General features: G+C 36.8%; 3 protein-coding genes across 13 annotated transcripts; 2 read left to right on the top strand and 1 right to left on the bottom strand.

The window, feature by feature from the left end:
• Positions 1 to 6,005: 6,005 nt before the first annotated feature.
• LOC110774538 (Translation elongation factor EF1A/initiation factor IF2gamma family protein) lies at positions 6,006 to 12,553 on the top strand. Of its 3 annotated transcripts, XM_021979083.2 has the most exons (13): positions 6,006 to 6,179; positions 6,530 to 6,689; positions 6,802 to 6,908; positions 7,490 to 7,642; positions 7,990 to 8,211; positions 8,385 to 8,462; positions 8,946 to 9,421; positions 9,529 to 9,639; positions 9,719 to 10,206; positions 10,668 to 10,836; positions 11,529 to 11,768; positions 11,858 to 11,992; positions 12,090 to 12,553. In XM_021979083.2, exons 3-13 carry the CDS (start codon positions 6,806 to 6,808, stop codon positions 12,219 to 12,221), a joined length of 2,307 nt encoding a protein of 768 aa, XP_021834775.1. In that variant the 5' UTR covers positions 6,006 to 6,179; positions 6,530 to 6,689; positions 6,802 to 6,805; the 3' UTR covers positions 12,222 to 12,553. The 3 variants fall into 3 exon arrangements, with proteins under 3 accessions (XP_021834775.1, XP_021834776.1, XP_021834777.1); XM_021979084.2 differs by lacking the exon at positions 6,530 to 6,689; XM_021979085.2 differs by lacking the exon at positions 7,990 to 8,211 and having other exon boundaries at positions 6,008 to 6,179.
• Positions 12,554 to 14,134: 1,581 nt separating this feature from the next.
• Positions 14,135 to 17,493, top strand: LOC110774546 (E3 ubiquitin-protein ligase, putative (DUF1644)). Of its 9 annotated transcripts, XM_088247645.1 has the most exons (5): positions 14,135 to 14,351; positions 14,721 to 14,785; positions 15,123 to 15,208; positions 15,482 to 16,542; positions 17,060 to 17,217. In XM_088247645.1, exons 4-5 carry the CDS (start codon positions 15,638 to 15,640, stop codon positions 17,097 to 17,099), a joined length of 945 nt encoding a protein of 314 aa, XP_088103771.1. In that variant the 5' UTR covers positions 14,135 to 14,351; positions 14,721 to 14,785; positions 15,123 to 15,208; positions 15,482 to 15,637; the 3' UTR covers positions 17,100 to 17,217. The 9 variants fall into 9 exon arrangements, with proteins under 9 accessions (XP_088103771.1, XP_021834791.1, XP_021834786.1 ...); XM_021979099.2 differs by lacking the exons at positions 14,721 to 14,785; positions 15,123 to 15,208; positions 17,060 to 17,217 and adding exons at positions 16,981 to 17,017; positions 17,238 to 17,493; XM_021979094.2 differs by lacking the exons at positions 14,721 to 14,785; positions 15,123 to 15,208; positions 17,060 to 17,217 and adding exons at positions 16,981 to 17,017; positions 17,227 to 17,493.
• Positions 17,494 to 18,656: 1,163 nt separating this feature from the next.
• On the bottom strand, positions 18,657 to 21,299 carry LOC110774515 (Zinc finger protein 622). The gene is made up of 5 exons (XM_021979057.2): positions 21,014 to 21,299; positions 19,804 to 20,376; positions 19,535 to 19,704; positions 19,205 to 19,423; positions 18,657 to 19,066 (listed from the first exon to the last, which is right to left on the bottom strand). The coding sequence occupies exons 1-5, from the start codon at positions 21,116 to 21,118 to the stop codon at positions 18,907 to 18,909; spliced, it is 1,227 nt and encodes a 408-aa protein (XP_021834749.1). The 5' UTR covers positions 21,119 to 21,299; the 3' UTR covers positions 18,657 to 18,906.
• Between the last annotated feature and the right edge of the window lie 128 nt (positions 21,300 to 21,427).

The raw sequence follows: 21,427 nt of genomic DNA, 5'->3' as shown, positions 1-21,427 counted from the left end.
TTGGGGCTATAAGGTCGTTTGTGGTGATAGGTGCGTTGGGGCAGCGACGGCTATCGGTGGGTGGGTGGCTCTGTTGGGTTGGGTTGAGATGGGAGGAGGAGTAGGGGGCTGACGAAGAGAGGGGGAGAGAGAGAGGGTTGTTGCTGGGGAAAATATTTTGTTTGTTTTTAAAATAATAATTTTAAAGAATTCATCCATCCATTGAAAATGGGGTGTAAGTAAATTAAGTTTTAAAAGATAATAATAATAATATAAAAGTGAAGTAAAAATAAATTACTGTAGATAAGGGTATAATAGGAATGAGAAAAAATTTTAAAAAATAAAATTGATTAAAAAATATTTTAAAATAAAAGGGAGTGTAAGTGGTGAAAATGGGAATGAGAAAATCAGCTCCCTATTCTTAAATCGTGGCTAGAAGAATCGCCATATGAACAGAATATATCTTTTTATAAGTTGTCCAAGTACCAATGAATAAATACTAGAATATTATACAGAAAAATAAATAAATATTGAAGATAATATAGTTAAAGAGTGCAATATTTAAACCATACAGCCGGGCGGCTATACTTTTAAAATATTTGAATACAGTTGAAGTGTAAAGCCGTGCGGCTATTTAATTAGTATAGCCGCGCGGCTATACTATTAAAATATTCAAATATATTTAAACAGTATAGCTGTGCGGTTCTACTTCTTAAATATTCGTATAAATTTAAGGGGTATAGCCGCGCGGCTATACTGTTTAGATATTCGTATAAATTTAAAGGGTATAGCCGCGCGGCTATACGTTTTAGATATTACATAAACGGTTACCCTATTTCACTAACTCTATAACTTATGGCATACACAAATAAGACCACAGCCATTATGTTCAGTATGGATAGATTCAAGGGTCAAGATCAGCCCAGCATCAAACTTATGCTAAAAGACTATGATTAAGCTCTTCTGACAAAAAAAAAGACTAGCATTAAGCTCCGCACGATTGTGCCAGAGAACTAGATATTGAGCTAGCTCAGTATTTCACATCACAATCCAACAACCTCCTCAAGATCTCTATCCTTTAAAAATCCTGCATGCCCAGAAGCCTTGATTTTTTGGAAATTTCCATGACATAAATGTAAAAATTTCAGAAATATGATAGTTGCTTCAATCTTCAAGGATACTTGCTAACAAACCAGAGTACCAACCTGGAAGCATTCAGCACCAAGATAGTTCTGTAGCAACCGGATAACAGAAGCTCCCTTATTTCATCAACCTCAGAAGCATGATTGATCTCCACCTGGCCAAAATGAAGAAAGATTAAAACATGATATACCCGAAACACATATATACTAATACCCTTCAATAAATTATGCCCTGCAAAGTACAGTGGTGAATATTACTATTTAAAGCCTGTCATGCAGGTGATATAGGTTTGATGCCGCCAAAGAGCAAAATTTTGGACAACAGAATTAAAATAAAACCATGGAAAGACTTAGTCCACGTAGCTCAATGGGGTGAGATCCTTCAAGCCCATCGAGCTTAAGACCCCCAGTAAGTTCATCAAGAAACTTAGTCCACATTTTCCACTCTGGGAACATGCTATCAGTAGCTAAATAGCTCACCTAATGGCGTTAAAATACTCACTTTAAGTCCAAAAGCATGTAAAATAACAATTACAACAAGTGAAATGAAGTGATACCTGTGGGAACCTAATTTTAGCAAAACCCTAGGTCAAATATTTCCTTCCATTTGGGGATTATTTGATTTGGGGATTCTTGCCTTGATTAGGGATTTTATTCACATTAAATCCCTAATTGATTTAAATCTCCTAAAATCAGAAAAATAATTCCTTTTCCAGCAAGGATTATTTTTCTCCAAACCTTAACCCTACGAGGCTCTATAAATACAAGGCTATGCAATGCATGAGGTAAAGCCATTCAAAGCTCACAAAATACTGCAGGAATTCCCTCATAGCCGCCTCTCTCTCTTCCTTACACAAGGCTCCGGCCACCACACACGGCTTCGGCCACCCGGTTCACACCATAAACACATCTCCGTACCCTTTTTAGCTATTGTTTCTCCTAGATTCAATTGAACTAACTTAAGCATCGGAGGGCATTTGGCCAACACCCCCCGGGTGTGGTCCTCTTATTCCACTTTATTTTGCGAAAAAGAAAGATGAATCAATCAATCGAATATTCTTGTGGGACGAAATTTGCTCCCACAATACCCATGTTGCAAATCCCTCGTTCAGCCATAAATGTGTCCACCATTCCATCGTTACAAGATTGCCAAACCACTGGTGTGCCAATTCATGTGACACGGCAGTTGCAACCTTTCACAAAATTCCAAATGAAACGATTAAACATTTCTTTAGGGTTCAAAAACAACTATCATATGAACCAAGCTGAGTGACATTAAGGATGTGTATGTTACCCATTGCTTGTTGGCAGCTGCAGAATTCTGTTCATCAAAGAGCAAAGCTGTTTCTTGGTATGTATCTAAACCATAATTCTCCATGGCGCCAGGAAAATCAGGGATTGCAACCATATCCAATTTGGGCAAAGAGTATGGCACAGCAAAGTAACTGTCAAACATTTCGTCAATGATTCAATTATGAATGCCAAATATAATAATGCAGAATTAGCAGGGAAGGGAAAAAAAAAACTAGAGAAACTACTACTTATAATCCACAACATGCATCAAGTGTAATTTCAAATTTGAATATGAATGATTAGTAATTTTTTGTAGTATTGTGATCCAAAAACATACTCTCTGTAAAATTCAAGTATTGACTGCAACGTTCAAAGCAAACTTCCCTTGGTTCCCCTTACCAACTTGACAATAGACCCGCACTTTGACCCCTATGACGAGATGAAAAGTGACACCACCAAGAAAAGGTTGTACTAACATTCACACAAAACAAGGGACACCGTGTATGAGTTTACCATCAGATGTATGATCTTCAACATAATCAAACAACCCAACAACAACGGCCACCAAATATCTAGACATGATTGGTGATGCTTGAAATGAAACTGTCTTCAGATGTCCATGCACTTTTTCTTCTACAACCGGCATGTTGGAACATCATCCAATCTAATCTTGAATGTAGCCTGTCAATCAAAGTTCCAATAAGAATGAACGGGGTCAATTAAATCTCTTTCTTTCCTAGTAGACTCAAATATGAAATTACAACTATGTTAAGTCTCCAGAATCGCTTTAAACAAAATCACTACCTTCCAAGCAGGTTCATCCCAGCATGGAAAGCACCGCCTGGCATCAACCTGTTCAAACTGTGTAACGGCCATATTTTTCTTCTCACCCTTATGCTCATATGTACTGCACAGAATGAATCAAAGTTTAAACATATCTACACCATTGAAATGTAATAATATTATTGACTGTGTAACAATTTAACAAACCCAGAATTCAAAGAACACACCTTCTATAGAATCCCTTCACCTTGTCATTCAAAATCCCTTCAAACCCAATACCCAAAACTCCTGGTCCAATGGGAAGTGTCTCTCCAAACTCCAAAACCAAAATCCCATCTTCTTCAAATGTCTCAACTTTCCAAAGCTTGAAAACCTGCTGCAAAAAATCAGATAAACTTAGAAGAAGCACTTCCAAATGAAGTTTATTACTTTTTCTTTTTCTTGAGTACAAATGAAGTCCAAAGTAAGCAAATGCATCATGCATGGCAGCAGGGAGCAGTCAGTGGTACCTTGTGTTGAGAGTGTTTGTCCGGCCTTCTTGTAGCAGCAATAACAATGACATCTTCTCTCGCATGCAAATCTTCCAATTCAAAAAACAGCTGATTGTAACCCTATCTGAAGCTAAACCTTGACGAATAGCAGCAAGACTGTCAATTTCATCCAAGAATATGATTGCTGGGGCATTAGTCGTTGCCTTTGCAAACAGGGATTTCACAGCCTTCTCAGATTCACCAACCCATTTGCTCAAAAGTTCTGGACCCTCCACAGCAAGGAGTCAGCCGTGCTTCAGAAGCTACAGCACGAGTCATGAGGGTTTTGCCGCATCCAGGAGGACCAAACATCAGAAACCTTGTTGGGGGGCTAATCCCTAACCGCTTGAATGCATCCTGGTGTTTTTTAGGCCATATTACAGATCCCGTTAGCATCTTTTTGACTTCGCTTTGACCACCAACATTTTCCCAATTAACCTCGGAATACAAGTTTCACCTTCACATCTTTATTAATCTTCCCAAGTCACTTTGGGATTTCCACCGGAACACTTCTTGTTATAATTGCTTTAACCTCAGACATTGCATGCTCCAAGTCTTCTGTTGCTAAGCTTAACACACCAGCATCTTTATTTGCATATGAGTTCCTTTTATTTGCACGCACAGCAGCCTCACGAACTAAAGCTTCAAGGTCAGGCCCAACAAATCCCTTGCAAGATGCAGCTAAGGCATATGTTGAAGTCCGTCAGCGAACAGAGTTGAACAGCTACATCTAGCAGTCCTCTAGAATCACAGCATCGGCCTATGCCACTGGTGGCGGCTTGCCTGGCAATGCATGAGATAAAGCCTTTGCGAAAGCCATCTGCAAATCATACGGTTTGGGAACAGAACTGACGATAGTTAAATGTGCACTACATTCACGAGCCACTTCAATTACGATCTTTGTCTTTCCGGTGCCCGGTGGAACGTAGAGAAGTAAACCTCGACGCCATTTGAGACCGATCTTTTGCGCCTCACGCGAATGGAGAAGAGGGTAGATGATGAGTTCTCTGAGAGCTTTACCGTTGCCAGCTATAGCTTCTTCGGCTCTCCATTGCCGCTTGTCTTTGGTATTGCTGGTGTTGGGACTGACCTTTGAACTGCTCCATCCTCAAGTGAAGTGCCGAGGACTTTGAAGTTGAAGTGCTCCATCCATGTCAAACTTTTATGTAAAAGTTCTTCTTCTTCTGACTGTTGTTGTCTTTCTCCAATTGGAAAGTTTCAGTTTTTCTTCTTTCTAAGCAGAGTCACGCTGACAACGACTCTTTTTCACACAGAGAGAAAGACCGATGACGATTTAAATGTTCGAAGATATTTAAAGAGTAAATACTCAAATATGTAGTATAGCCGCGCGGCTATCTTCTTAAAATATATTTAAAAATATACTTATATATTTAAAGAGTATTGTTGCGCGGCTATACTATTAAAATATTAAAATATATTAAAAGCGTATATAAATATATTAAAAAAGTATAACCGGGCTGCTATACTATTAAAATATTCAAATATGTTAAAATGATATAGCCGCGCGGCTATACAATTAAAATATTAAAATATATTAAAAGAGTATCATCACACGGCTATACTCTTTAAATATATTTTAAAATATTCGTATATATTTAAAGCGTATAGCCGTGCGGCGATACTATTAAAATATTGAAATATATTAAAAAGAGAATAGCCGCACGGCTATACTCTTTAATTATATTTTTAAATATTCGTATATATTTAAAGAGTATAGCCGGGCGGCGATACGATTAAAATATTCGAAAAGCGTATAGCCGCTCGGCTATACGCTTTAAATATATTTTAAATATTCATATATATTTAAATATTAAAAAATAAATAAATACGAAAATCGATAAGAACCTGAATATTTTTAAAAACACCAAATTAGTTATTCCTCTTTTACTTGCAAATTATAATTATAATTTTTATTTTTATCAAGACTTGCATATTAGAATTTGATCCATATAGGAGGATAACTTAATATAAAAATTATTTATAAAAATGATATATTTTACGTATATATATAAAATTTATTTTACGTTGAATTATAATTTGTACACATCATGTTGAATTATGATTTGGCTAGTGGAAGAATGACAAAAAAAAATTGTTTTTAAAAGCAAACATAATATAAGGTATATTGAATTGTACACGAACCCAAAACATGTAAAAATTACTTTGATGGTCTTTTTTCATTGAATTTATGGAAAATATATCGAATTACAATTATAATAATAATAAATAAATAAGACCCTTTTCGTTTTTGTATGTCAGGAAAGGTTTTTATTTTTCTTTCTGTATTTAGAAAAAGTAGGTGTTCAGGTTACCTCTTCCTTCAATTTCCTCCTTGACATCCAGTCCAGTATTGAGCCAGAGAAAACGAAGAAGAAGAGAAAGAAAAAGAACCCGTCTTCTCCGTTGCTCGTCACTACTTCTTCTGCACCAGGTAAACCCTAATTCTTTCGGTGAAGTATTGGAATGCATCGAATTTCAATGTGCGGCAGTCTGTGCTTGTTTATTTATTCGAATTTCTTTTATTGGATATTACTTGGGTGGAGACTGGTGCAAATTCAACTGAATTTTCCCCTCAAAATATCATTCGGCTTGAATGTGTAATTAACAAGTTGTTCCTAACTTGGCTTGGTTGCTGAGAAAACTGTCGGTTCGAATATGCTTTTATTTTCTCTAAGTTGCTTCAGTTTTTTATGTTTCATATTCTCATTGTTTTAAGAAAACAGAGCATTTCAATTTTGTAACAAGAACTGATTTTTTGTGGACATGTATGTTTGGGTGCAGCTTATTCATGTGGGAGAAAGACAGAGCAATATATTCCATAGCTCAAAATCAAACTCGTACAATAGTTTTCAGCATTGAAAAAGCATTGTTGTGAATTAGATTAAGATCACATTTGTTAAATCAACCCTCATAAGGGTTGCTCGGTGTATGCATCTTCTGGGTATGTCCCTCTTTGGTTCATTCAGTTACGTATACACATTTTATTGTTGGATTAAAGTTGGCTTTCTGTATGTAAGTTCTTTTGTCTTTAATTGAGCCATTTCTTTCCGTAGGACCATGCCTCGTAAAGGAAACTTCGGAGTTGATTATGATGATGACTACGATGCCTATGACGATTATGATTATGATTATGATGATGATTCCGCCATAAAAAATAATGGTTAGTGACTTTTTTAAATTGAATTTATTTCATTGTTTCACCCAGGCTTTATCTTGTTAGGTTGTGCCCTTAGTCGCATCTTCTTGAGGCTATTGCCATTGGTTGACAATGGCCATTTGATAGTGTATTTAAGTTTTATATTTCATTGACTAGAAGAGTGGGTAATCAGATCAGTTTCACTCTGCATGTTATTTTACAGGTTTTGGAGTAATTTTTCCCTTGCTTATTTCCCTTTTTGATACAAGTGTATATTGGCTTCAGTGATCTGTTGTGTTGGTTCAATCTTCAAAAAGCACAAAGGTTCAATTCACTTTTAGATTGAAAGATGTTTGTGCAATCTAGAAGATGTTGGCTTGTCCAATTTTTTTATTTTTTGAAAATCTCATATGATGCCATGCTACCTTGCAATCTGAAAAATGCTAGCTAAATTTGTAAATTGCGAAGTCTCTGTCAATAAATCCTTATTTATCTGTTTACATCGTTTGTTTACTAATAATTACCCTTCAGATATGCAGCTGTTGTGCTGATATTATACATGTTAACTGTTATACCAACTGCTCAACATGTAATTGCTTTAACAGGCAAAGCACTTGAGTCAAAGTGGGAAACTGAAAGGCCTGAGGTCTGGCGTTGTTCCATTTGCACGTACGACAATGAGGGGAGCATGTCTGCATGCGACATTTGTGGGGTTCTTCGAAACCCTGTGGTGAAAAGCAATAGTGATAAGAAAACAGGTAATAAGTGTATCATAGGCTCCACAATATAATTTTTGAGCTACTGTATGATTTTTATTTTTTGATTGGATTTCTGTGTGACAAGGACACTCCTTTTCCTTAGCCCTCGTTTCCTTTTTGCAATATAAGAAGAATTTGTATGTATTTTTGGTTTGCGTAAGGATACTATATTTAATCTAACTTTCATTTGAGATCACCCTTTGGGTGGATCTCATATGTTTCAGGCAAATATTTCTAGGTTAGTGTCCTTGTTACTCGGGTTTCATTTCAAGTTCATTGCATCCTATAAAAAACAAAATAAAAATCAAGTTCATTGCCCTTTTTTAGAGTAGATCTCTTTCATGCAGTTGAAGGCAGATGCAAAGATTCTGGAGCATCCATAATGGCCAAGTCTCTTTTTGCATCATTGCCGCGCCAGATACCCAAACAGGCTGTACTATTTCATCAGCAGAAAGATGATTTTGTGATAGAAGAGGGCAATAATTTCCACAAGCTTGGGGATTTCCAAGGACCTATCCATGAATTCTATAATGCTTTTAACATTCATAACAATCACCATATTAATATAGGTCTGCACCCTTTTCCATAAGATGATGTGGAGTAGAATTAGATCACCATTTTCACAGTTGAGAGATGCTTTTTAATCCAAGCATTGTACCATCTTGCTTCTTAAAAAATATCATTAGATATAGCTGTGACATATATCTTGCGACATCTAAGTTTAATTGCGTTGATGATACAGCTCCTTTCAAGTTTGATGTTCCATCCCCAGATGATTTGGTTTCTAATGGATTGTGGTCCTCCAGAACGGGTTCAAAAGGTATACTTTTCTTATTTTATCAAAGTTCCATTGTGATGTGAATTTTATTAATCACAACTTCAAGTCTATAGAGAAAAGTTCCCATATTAATATAGTAAGCTGTGGAGAGAGCTAGAGGAATGCTATTTTGAAATTTAAAAGTTTTATAGTGCTTATAATATAAGCTAACTTATGATATAAAAGTCTAGAAGTTCTTGCCAAACCTGGACAGAACTTTCCATGGCTTGAGCTTGTTTGGGGGTCTTCAACAATGGGTTGTTTCAGGCCCGTAATTGAGAAACTGCTTGGTTGGTTCTGGACTGAGAAGAAACCTGCTACCATAACTGATTGCATATAATATTTGCCTAGTGCACTAAGAGGTTCTTTTAATCATCTATTTTTTAGAAGACTACATGCTCTATTGGTCATTTTTCTAAAATGCATTTGTTTAGCTTTTCTGAGATTAGATGTTTGATACGGTCTTCTACTGTGTTTTACTTGCAGCCAGTGTTAGTGACTTGAAATCTTCAAAAGTTTCCTCGAAGGTTGCTAAGAAGAGTGGTGCAATTAGTGTACAATCAAGTGCTGAATGGTCAGATAGCTCCTCTGCAATAGGGCAAACAAGCAAACAAGATAGATTTGATGAGGGAAACCAGTTGGAGAATCGGACAGTTAGCTATCACGATGGAAGTAGTGACATAATTACTTTACAAGCAAATGGTAGATTGTCTGATAGTTCGTCAGCGTCGCAGCCAAGAAGCAGACATGACAGTGTGGATGAGAGCACAAATTCTTCTGTGATTAGGGGCAAGCAGCAGAGTGTTACCAGTGGCTTGAAAAATTTGGATTTGGATGCTAGATCTGGATCTTCTAATAATGTTAATGTTAGAGGATCTCATTCACAAGCGGACTACAAACCTGAAAAGTGGATGCTCCCTGACCAAGCTGTAGATACACTGACTCAACTAAATCTTGCAATAGTAAGCCACTTGATTATGGTCTTATAATCCCATTCTTCCTCCTCCTATTATTACTAATACTACTTCATAGGAAATGAAGCCAATTTTTATTTCACTTGTTATTGTAGGTTGGCCATGTTGATTCTGGAAAATCAACACTCTCAGGTAGACTGCTTCATCTTTTGGGAAGGATATCTAAAAAAGAAATGCACAAATATGAGAAAGAGGCGAAGTTACAGGTAACCTCATTGCAATTTTGTATTTGAGTGTTTCGGAACCTTGAATCTTGTGTTCAACTTGGGTTCATGATTTAATCAGGGTAAGGGCTCTTTTGCATATGCTTGGGCATTGGACGAGAGTGCAGAAGAAAGGGAAAGAGGAATAACTATGACAGTGGCCGTTGCATACTTTGATTCCAGAAAATATCATGTTGTTGTGCTTGACTCCCCTGGCCATAAAGATTTTGTTCCAAACATGATATCTGGGGCAACACAAGCTGATGCTGCGATACTTCTCATAGATGCTTCAGTTGGCGCATTCGAAGCTGGTGTGGATGGTAGCAAGGGACAGACAAAGGAGCATGCACAACTTATCAGAAGCTTTGGTGTTGATCAAATTATAGTTGCTGTGAACAAGATGGATATTGTTGAGTACTCCAAGGATCGGTTTGATTTGATTAAACAGAGACTTGGAACATTTCTCCGTTCCTGTGGCTTCAAAGATTCTTTGGTGTCTTGGATTCCACTGAGTGCCATGGAAAATCAGAATTTGGTAGCAGCTCCTTCTGATGCCCGTTTTTCTTCTTGGTGAGTTTTCGTACTTTTTCATCTATTCAAAATCACTACTGATGATGGATACGAGAAGAAAAGTAGTATTTATTTTATACGCCGGAGCAAACTTAGAAATCAAGATTATCTTATTTAGTTTCTATTTATTAGTTTTACAATGTGAGTATTAGTTTATTAGTTGGCTTAGTTATAGGGTCTAATATTAGGGTATTGCAGATTTTTGTTTTTATGGAATTTTTCCCTCTCTCGTAGGATCTTAATCTTTTACTTATGTGAACTCTTCAGATCATTTGGAAGCCATTATATTGAAAATAATGGGATAGTAACTTGTTTTATGTAAAATACCTTCTTTAGGGCCCAAATAATACTCACCTTAAGAAGTAGATAATGTAGCATCTTAATGAAATTTGTTGGAGAACTTTTCCTTATGTGCAGCTGTTATTGTAAATGAAAAATAGTCTGAGGTAACTGAAATGCAGGTACCATGGACCTTACCTGTTGGATGCAATTGATTCCCTCCAACCTCCCACAAGAGAGTTTTCAAAGCCACTGCTCATGCCTATATGTGATGTCATTAAATCTTCTTCACAAGGACAGGTATCTGCTTGTGGTAAATTGGAAGCAGGAGCTCTCCGAAGTGGATTCAAGGTATGTTGGTGGGTAGTACTAGATGTTGTTGTGAGTAATCTAACTAAAAGTTTGGTCCCTTCCCAAATGGATAGTTCAGTGAATCAGTTAAAACCATAGATTTCATATATTCAAGAATATCCCCGCACATGTACATACTTACATGTAAGTACGCATATGAGAAAATATTCTCTTATCAGACTGGTTGATGATCCGCATTCTTTGCTATTGATCAGGTGGATCGTGTTTGAAACTTTAAATGTGTGGTCTGAATTAACAGTCTGACAAGAGAACCATTTCCAATGAAATGGAACAGTACATTCACACAATTGGATTTCATTGGTGTGGTCTAAATTAACAGTCTGACAAGAGAACATTGTCCTGTGTATAAACAATTCCAATAAAATCCAATTGTACGTTCAAGCAATTGGGTTTAATAGGAATTGCTTATACTTGTATAGCAACAGTTTATTGCTCTGTGGTTTTTATTGACGTGAGCTATTGAATTGGCTGTCTCTGTCTCTTTTGTTATTTCTTGGATAAAGTTGATCCATACGATTTGATGACAGGCTCATGTATATTCTAATGCAAGTAATCCATTTTATAATCAGATTTCTGGTCTAGCCAAATCAATTATATATGTGAACAGTTCCTTTGCTCCACCACCCTTGTGTCTTTCCTTGCACTGTAGCCATAATCAGTTAATTGTGTAGGTTCTGGTTATGCCTTCGGGAGAATTAGGGACCGTACGCTCTTTAGAACGTGACTCTCAGGCTTGTGTAATTGCGAGAGCTGGAGACAATGTGGCTGTTACTCTGCAAGGCATAGATGGAGGTCATGTGATGGCAGGAGGTGTGCTCTGTCACCCTGGTTTCCCAGTTGCAGTTGCAAAACATTTGGAATTGAAGGTGCTGGTTTTGGATGTTACAACCCCAATTTTAATTGGCTCTCAGGTTTGTATTTTATTTGCGTGACAAATTACTTTGCTGTCTGCGTCACTGTTGTTTTATGGAAAGCGATCTAATATGACTGGAATGAGCAGTTGGAATTTCACATACACCATGCAAAGGAGGCTGCCAGAGTTATAAAAATATCGTCATTACTTGATCCCAAGACTGGCAAAGTGACAAGAAAGGCTCCTCGCTGTCTTACAGCAAAGCAGAACGCCATTGTAGAGGTGAATAAGATCAAAAGCATTGCTTGCTGTTTTGCAGGTTAATTGTACTGTACTTTTGGTATCAATAATAACCGATCCTTTCCTGCTCTTATTTCAGGTTGTTTTGCACCAGCCAGTTTGTGTGGAAGAGTTCTCTAATTCTAGAGCCCTTGGGAGGGCATTTTTAAGGGCATTAGGAAGCACTATTGCTGTTGGCATTGTAACCCGGATTATAGAGGAGCAGAAATAGTTCATTCACCGTTCCGGTTGTGCAGGGAGAATATGATCAAATGGTCATACACTCATATACCAACCCGCAATGGCGTTTCAGGGTTTAGGTCAGTTTTAGAAGTGGTTTTATTTTGGGGTTGAATTGTTTTCTTTATAACAATTTTGGGGTTTGGTTGTTGTATGTGCATTAAGCAGTCTCGGTTCATAACTTCATATACGCATGTACACCACACCAAGTGGTTTGTACTTTGTAGAGGACTAATTTGTAAAATTTATTGGTTCTTTCATGCATAGTGGTTAATATAAGGTCTACAATATTAATTATGTAAAATCAAAATTCATATTTGTCAATTTTTCTTTTCCGTTTCATTTTCCTTTGGCAAGAGAGAGAAGAATAAAATGGTTTCTTCTCCCTTTCATTTTAAGTTATTTCTACAACCAATTTGTGAAAGTCATTGCTCATTGGTGTGTAATTTTCTCATCTATTTTATGTTCTTATTGATTAAAAAAAACTTTTTATGTTATTTTTAAACTAGAAAATTCGAAGCCCGCAATTATTTACAAACTATTTACGTTTGAGCGGATCCAAATCGCATGCAAACTACAGGGAAATATCATTCTAGGGTTAATAGTTCACATTTAAAGGTTGACTATCTTTTATTCTTCCTTAAAAAAATGTTGTGGAATTCAATATTTTTTAAAATTTCTCTAACTCTCTAGCACGAGATGAAATCCATGATACCATAAGATCTATATGAAATTCGATTGATGTGAGAGAATTGAGAGGAAAAAAAAAAGATTTGGTTCCTTTATTCGGTTCTCATTCTAATTACAATAGTTAGGTATTAAAATCAGCCACTTGTCATTTTTAATACATAATCTTTCAATAAACAATGTCATAAGAGATCATGAAAATCGACTAACACTTGCACGTCAAATAAATATTATTGAAAGCTTCAATATTATTTTTTCTTTTTTTGGTGTTTCAATATTTTGTTGTTGACTGCGAAAATGACATTTTATTACACAAGAAAATGATAAATAAAAAAATTAAATTTTTTTTATAAAAAAAACAGTGGTATTTGACTTTGGAGTTTGGGGAAATGATGAATTGCAAGGAGCTTGACTTTTTGGAACATGCAAGTACTTAAACCGGGTTACCGCCCACCAAAGTGGGTACAACTCCACACCTCACATGCAAGTCAATTTGATCGATGGTTTTTTTGGGTCAACTTTGGTTGATGTTTAATGAACCATGACATAATAAAAAGCAACTTTTTCTAATAATGACAAAATGAAGCTCTTAAACCCCAACAAAATGATAGAAAACGAAATTATTACTATGATTTACTTTTATGTTGCTTATCGATTTATATTGATCAATCATTTAGATATTATTATAATTCAGTCACGCTTAGTATTATTGCTTAGTAATATCTGAAAATCTCTTAAGCAGGATATCGTATTTACTGTATTGACCATATTACTGATCATCTCTCTAATACGAGGAGTGCAAATAATAAATAAGAAAGTATTTCCCTAATCATTCCTATTATTAATTTAAAAACACAATATATTAAACAAGAAACAAGACTTTTTTTTTTATGTATGTGGAATATACACATGTATGTAAATACATTAATTATCAAATATAGTAACTAATTGAAGGAAAAACAAAATTGCAGGCCTATAGAATATACCCAAAAAGAAAAACAAATTTTATGGTTTAAGCAGCAGACAATCCATAATCCACTCCCCACATATGAAAAAAAAGAAGTTCAGTGTGAATGGCTTGCTAGCCTAATGGATTCTGTCACTGTCACATGAGCTTGGTCAAAGAAGCATAAGGGTATGTTAGTCATTTTACCAACAAATTTGGATGCATAATTTGCCTTTTATATATCATTCTTTTGGGAAAGAAAAAAAAAAGGAAGAAAGAGAAAGAGACCCTACCTACTCCTCAGAAAACTGACCTCTCTCCCCAATCACACACGCATAAAGGAAGAGAGACCAAGAATGCTCTCTTTTACTCTCATAAAATTAAACAAAACAAAAAGAAAAGGAAATTAAAATTCTCTCATTCCCTGCCTCTCTCTGTCTCTACACAGAGGGGTTTTGCATTTTTCAATCGAAGATTCTCACATATTAGGTGAGTCAGGTTGCAAATTTTGTGTCTCAGTTTCTGGGTTTCGTTTTTCTCTTCCAATTTTTATTGTTGTGCCTCAATTTTTGGCCTTTTTTAATTTAAGTGAATACCCATTAGCGTAAATGTTTCATCCTTTAACATTTCATCAATGATTTTGCTGCCTTGGTCGTTTTGTTGGATCATTTGCCAGTTGACTGAATACCCAAGTCCTGGTTTGATCAGTTGTGCTTGTGTGTGTTGTGTGATTGCTTATTGATTCTGATTCATATTTGCTCAGAATAACTATGAATCTTTGGTGTTTATGCAGGTTTAATCAATTTATTTAATGTCAATAATTTTGGATTGATTAGTTTGTTATTGACCCCATTTCAGCTTCATGGATAGTTTCGAATCGTTAGAGTTGTTGCTTGGTTTGCTAGTATGTATGAAGCGTACGGGTAATGGGTTATTGAATTTGATTAAAGTCAAATACTAGTCTTAAATTATGCTGAAGAAGTTGCTTATTGAAATTGATTTTCCTGTGGTGGCTGTTTGCGCCTGTTGACTTTTATTTTGGTTGTTCTATTCAACTCTAAACCTGAAGAATTGGAGATAAACATACCGCGTAACATCTTGGCTACTAAAACCAACTCAGAAGAATTAAATAGATTGATCTTATACATATATATTATTGTGTTCTATATTGTTTGGTTACTCAGCTTTGCTAAATCTATATAGTAGGTCGTGGCTGCTTACAAAGATAAAAAGAAATGTCTTACTGAACATGTTTTACAGGCCTTTGTTCAAAACTTTTTAGTCCGGATTCTCTGCGAAGCCTACTTTTCTTGCTATCATGCTGAACATTTAGGTCATAGATAAAGGTAATATGCTAATCTAAGGGCAGTTTTGTGAGGTTTTTTTTACTGGTTTGAGTTTTGTGTTGTTCAAAACTGGTGTTTCTTGGCTCACTACAATCTAATATTCCTTCGGTTTATGTCCTTTATAAGGTTCCTCTAATGTGCTGTAATAACTCCAGTCAGTGGAAATTTTGTTTTTAATTATAGGTCAGAGTATAGAATGTAGGGAACAATTTTGCAGTTCTTCATATGGCTTGCGTTTCACCATCCATCCATACTTATTGTGATCATTTACAGCCTTGTGTAGGATACTATCATATGGGATAAGTGACTGTTGACCTGGAAGATTGTGTAGTTCATTCTCAGAATTCCCATTGGTTAAGTGGTGTGTCTGATCCAAGTGTGGGGTGCATTGTCATGTGCTTGTGCTAATTCTAAATAATAGCCCCCTTCATGGCCTTTAAAGCTTCTAATGAAAGAGGAGTTGGGCTTCAACCCAGTTCATTCAATATGGAAGATGTTGAATTAAATACAAATTGGGAAGATGTGACTTGTCCTATATGTTTGGATTTCCCTCACAACGGTGTACTCCTTCAGTGCTCATCTTATGAGAAAGGATGCCATGCTTTTGTTTGTGATACAAACCACTTACACTCCAATTGTTTAGACCGTTTCAAAAGTGCATATGGTATGTCATCTCCTTCAAAATCTGATGTGAGTCCTGCAGTAAATACTGAACAAATGGCATCAGAAGAAGATTGCAGGCCTACTTGTCCCTTGTGTAGGGGGGAAGTTACTGGGTGGGTGGTTGTTGACAAGGCTCGTAGACATCTAGATGTGAAGAAGCGTTGTTGTGAGGAACATCAATGTACGTTTATGGGTACATACTTGGAATTACAAAAACATGCTCAACTAGAGCATCCTCATTCTCGTCCTTCAAAAATTGATCCTGCTCGGCAGCTTGATTGGGATAATTTCCAGCAGTCCTCCGAGATCATAGATGTTTTGAGCACTATTCATTCGGAAGTCCCTCGTGGGGTGGTTTTAGGAGACTATGTGATTGAATATGGTGATGATGAGACTGGAGATGAGTTTGAGGACTTCCATGGGGACGAACGTAACTGGTGGACCTCCTGTATCTTATATCAGGTTTTTGATAACTTACGAAATTCTAGAAACAGAAGAAGGTCAAGAGTTGGTGACGCAAGAAGAGGAAGTCGCCGAGCAAGCTATGATAATTCGAATTCTGATGAAGGTTCTGTGACATCTGTTGAATTCCCTGAGTATAGAGCAGATGAGACTGATGATGATTTTATGAGTTCAAATGGCTCCTCCAGGGGTGGCTCCAGTCATCGAAGGTTTGTGATGTTTCTTTTTCATTCTTGTATCTTTGGATTTTAATCTTTGCCTTCATGATTTGGCTGATAGTATCTTTCTATTTACAGTTGTGTTTGTACATCAACTTTTATGAATTAAATTGGACTGCATAACTTATCATTTAATGTCATATATCCCCACCTAGTCATGGCAAGGACACCTGCTGCAAGAAATCTAGTACACCATCTTACTGAAATAAACCTAAACAATGCACCATATGATTCATTTTCTCGTTGGACTAGCTACCTGTGCCAGTAGGAATCTCTTTAAGTGGGGGTTTGGAGAGCTCAGCACTTGCACATGCGCATACTAACTGTTGAGCTTTATTGCTCTCATTTAAGTTTTGTAAGAGTAGGTAGAGTTTATTGGTTTCTAGTCTTTACCTAAAACTTATTTGCATATTGCTCTTTTATTTGCAGTTCACGTAGACGTCGTTCTCGCTTCTATGACAATTAGGTATGCTCTACTCATGGATCTTATGCATCCTCCTTTGTGCAGGTCAAGTTTTCCCTGCAATGGAAAACTTTTCATGAAGTAATCTGTCTATACCAGTATATAAAAAATAAATAAAAGCCAACTCATTTTCTGTGTACAGTACATCTATCAATTCCATGAATTTTAACACTATTTTGTGAACAAGTAAATCTCATTAGATCTTGTGGCAGTGCTTAAATAGAGTAGAAGTGAAGGGGCAAGAAAGAGATCCATTGGAAGGAAGTGGAAGGCACCGGCATGCTTGCTGTGGATCTCTTCAGTAGTTTGTTTACGTGTAAAAGCAAGCTACATCTGGATTGTATATTTTTAGATCTGCAATGAGATGTGCTGATTGGACATTACATGACACATCTATTGGTTCCATGGGTCCCCTTTGTTGCTTAAAAGTATAACCTTTGCTTCATATCTTATTAATATGTGGATTAGTTTAGTGTTTACTGTTTAGTCACCAAAATCTCCTTCCCACCTTCTCACTCACACTCTCTCTACACTCGTTAGTCTTTAAGCTTATTTTCTCAGCACACCTATTAAAGTTTTAAAATTAATATTTTCTTTTTATTTACCTTTATAATCCTGAAAATATGCATGGCTGAAAATCTTCTTTTGCTTGGCGACGATGATGTGATTGGATTTTTTTCTTCCTGTCTTTTTTCTTTCTCAAATCGATAATTTTCTTTTTGCTAACATCAGGAAGGGGGAGGGGGCTATTTGTTATAAACACGACCAAGGTGTCATGGGGATTCGATATGCATGTCAAGACCCTTTTTCACTGGACATTGGCTAAACTTTGTTGGCCAAATCAATAATTTTCTTATTAAATGTTTAAGGTAGAGAACAAATTAGTATGTAATTACATTTTAGAGTCACCAATTTATATCAGCATCTTTTTCTTTCTACCGAATTATTCTCTTCCGCCTATGTTCCAAAGACAAAGACATCTCTCTTGTTACAGCATATTCAATGATGCCATTTTGCGTGGGATTTCTTAAAAAATGAGCATCAACAATCATGCTCCTTAATTTTTAGTTAAAATTTAATTAAAAATACTATAAAGCTATTTTAAGAACTCCTTATAAAATTTCAACTCTAACTATGCTCCCTAGTTTAGAAAATCATAAATGATTTATTTCTTTTTTTTTTCTTTTTCTTTTTTTGGATCTAAACCATGAGGTGGTTCTGGATGTGCCCTAATTATGGGTGGCACCTTTAAGCCTTAACCACAACCCAGACTAATCCCCACTCACACCGGGTCGGCCCGTAAGGGGTAAAGTGTTGGCCAAAGTGGTGACTCCGTACGAGAGCAGGGATCGAACCCCTGACCTCTCTTAAGGAATGAGAGTGCCGAATTACTCACACCAACCACCTTGGTTGATTTATTTCTTTTTTTAGTTTAGCATAAATGCTCCCTCTTCATATAAAATAATAATAAAAAATATTTAACAGTAAGAGCATCCACAATGGACTCCATAAACCAATAGGACAAAGCACATATTAAGGAGCCAAATCTTCCCAGAAGATAACCATAAATAAATTTATAAAAAATTTAAATTTTTTTGAAAAAAAACCAGAAATAAAGAAGTATCTCCTGTGAATTAACATAAATATTAAAATTGTTTTTCTAATTATGTAGAAAGAAAATATATATATTTCGTACAAAAACATAGACATTCATACCATAACACTTGCAAAATATTGCTATTGGTAAATTGTAGTTCATACAAAAGAAATCTTGACACTTCCTATGAATACTCAAACGGTCTTAAACAACCCACCCAAGATACTTAATAGTGCTTACTGGAACTTTAGGCCTCCAACATTCATTCAACTCTAGAAATAGGAGTCCTTGAGGACTAATATGTGCAATTCTTGGGCAGGTTCCGAATGACGTTGCTTTTCATTCCCATCTTACTGCGCATAGCCTCCACTCCCGATCTTCTCATTTCCTTCAGTACCTTCATCCTGACCATTCGTTCTTTTGACTGCACAGTCGCCAACCCCATGCTCTTGTACCTGAAAATCAGAACACAACTTCTGTCACCACATGATTTGTTTTCTTTATTTATTTCCAATGTGAATATAGGGGAAGGCTCGATCCAAATTGTTTACTCAAACTATAGAGAATACCCAGCATAAGGGATTAGAACAAACCTTGAGGCTAATGCAGCTGTAATGGCGGTACCATTTGTAGGTGATGGGCGCAGCTTCTGGCGATAATAGCGCAAATATTCCCGGGAACCAAGTGTTTTGGTTGATGTGCCATCATCAGATCGTCTAGTAATGATGAGCTCAGAGCCACCACTCCCAAGTTCTACGCTGTTTGCCATATCACCTGATACAACCAATTGTTTGCCAGCCTCATCCACATAACTGAAAACCAAGACAGAAGTAGTTCAGCTAAGAGATACCAAGACATATAGAAGAAAAGTAATGCTTACAACAAATAACATAACACAATAGCCATTGACAAAATTGAATAACCTGCTGCTGTAATCATAGAACTCTTCTAACTCGGCTTCTTCTTCATCGTCACCATCGCCATAATGTACCTTGCAATGGCTTTTTGCCGACATATGCTTCCTAACTGCTTCCAAACTGTTAAAAGGATGGCGCCTATCATTGCAGTACAGACACATAAGATCCCTTTTAACCTGAAAATTTAAGATGTAAAGAGTCAACCAATTTCTGAAGAAAAAGCCAAAATGGGAACAAGTTTCTCCAGGAAAAGAACATAGAAGGTATTTCAGTACCTTAAGACCAAGATAAGTAAGGAGGCCTTTTGGATCCTTTAAATACTCAATATCAGGAATGAAGAATCCATGTTGTTTGTGCATGTGAACCATGCAGCTTTCAATGGTATCATGCTCTAGATCGCACATAAAGCAACAGGATGGATCCAACTCCTCAAAGTCATCTTCATCCATATCCTCATTGGAGGCATGCTCATCTACGTTCATTTCAGTCAAAGATTTTGCAGTCTCACCAACCAAGTCTTCATCAGAATCAACCTCCTCCCACTCATCTTCACTTTCTTCAGTTTCCTCATCACTTTCCTGTCTTTTGGGGGGAGCTTTATTCACAACACGACTGGGAAGTGGCCTAATTATTGCCTTCTCTTCTTGATCACTGGTCCCTTGAGAGGCCCTCAGAATGTGACTTCGTGATTTGAGATGCTCAGCATGAGCCTTAGAACTTCTATACCCTTTGCCACAAAGACCACAACTGTAGAGCATCGGGGTTTCACTTAAACCGTTTTTCTCCTGGGCGAGTGCATCTTGTCTTGCTATAAATAATGTTTCTGTCACCCCGGGAACACCGGCTACCTGATTATTTTAAAGAATACTTCAGAATTTATTAAAGATAATCAAACATGTATGTAATAATGTAAGTGAACACGATGCTGCGCTAGCATGCCATAATATACAACATTCAATAAAAGAATTTCATCAAGTGAGTACTAACAAGACGACACCATTTGTAGCCAATGTCAAATTAATTAATCGCAAACCAAAATAGAAGACAGAATCTATAATCCTCCTGTGGGCAAATGTGAATTTAAAGACAAATTCAGCTCAGCTTTATCAGACATGCCTGCATAAACTGATATTTGCTCACAGTCATAGACCAAAATCTTAGAATCCAAAGATTGGCATCTTAAACAATGAAGCATCCAAAAGACATCAGCAGGACCAAACTTAAACCAGCAATAAAGATTTCCAATATCTGTTTGAGATCCAATAAAAAAGGAAAGAAACTAAAACGCCTAACGAAACATATTTGCCCCAGAAAATTGGAATTCGTTTTCTTATTCCATCGTCTGGGAATTTCAAATCCCTTGCTTTTCCTATCTTAAACCAGCAGCGGATTGGGGGAATAATCAACAAATTGAACAAAAACAATCAAACTAAAACCCTAGAAATGATATATACGCAGATGAAAGAAGATGAAAATGGACGGTACCTTGCGCTTGAGATTGTAGCGGTGCCATTCAGACTTGTAATGGAGCTTTTGCTCCGCGTCGTCCACCAACTCTTTGTTGCAGGCGTTGCATGTTAGGCCTGGCATTCTCTCTCTGTCTGGCTATGGAGCTTCGCGCTGAAGAGTCGATGCGATTTTTCGCAGAGCCAAAGAAATGTTTAGGTTTGGATATGAAGGAGGCTGTCGCTGCGGCTTTGTGGGTTTTATGGGTCAAAGAAATGCGCGACGGCTCGCAGTCGGTCAGTTGGAAGCGATGCAAAGAGCGTCCACCAAGAGTTTGATTGCGCAAGCGCAACCCTCAGCATCAGAGAAGGTACTCATGGGCCTGAGTTTGGGCTCATACGTTTCAGGCCCAAGTTAAATCTGGCAAGGGCCCCTCCTTGTTATTGTTATTAC

The sequence above is a fragment of the Prunus avium genome, chromosome 1, assembly GCF_965620075.1.
Source record: "Prunus avium chromosome 1, drPruAviu1.hap1.1, whole genome shotgun sequence".
Lineage (NCBI taxonomy): Eukaryota > Viridiplantae > Streptophyta > Magnoliopsida > Rosales > Rosaceae > Prunus > Prunus avium.
Note: the sequence above shows the minus strand (reverse complement) of the source record. Positions and strands in the feature narration are given on the sequence as shown.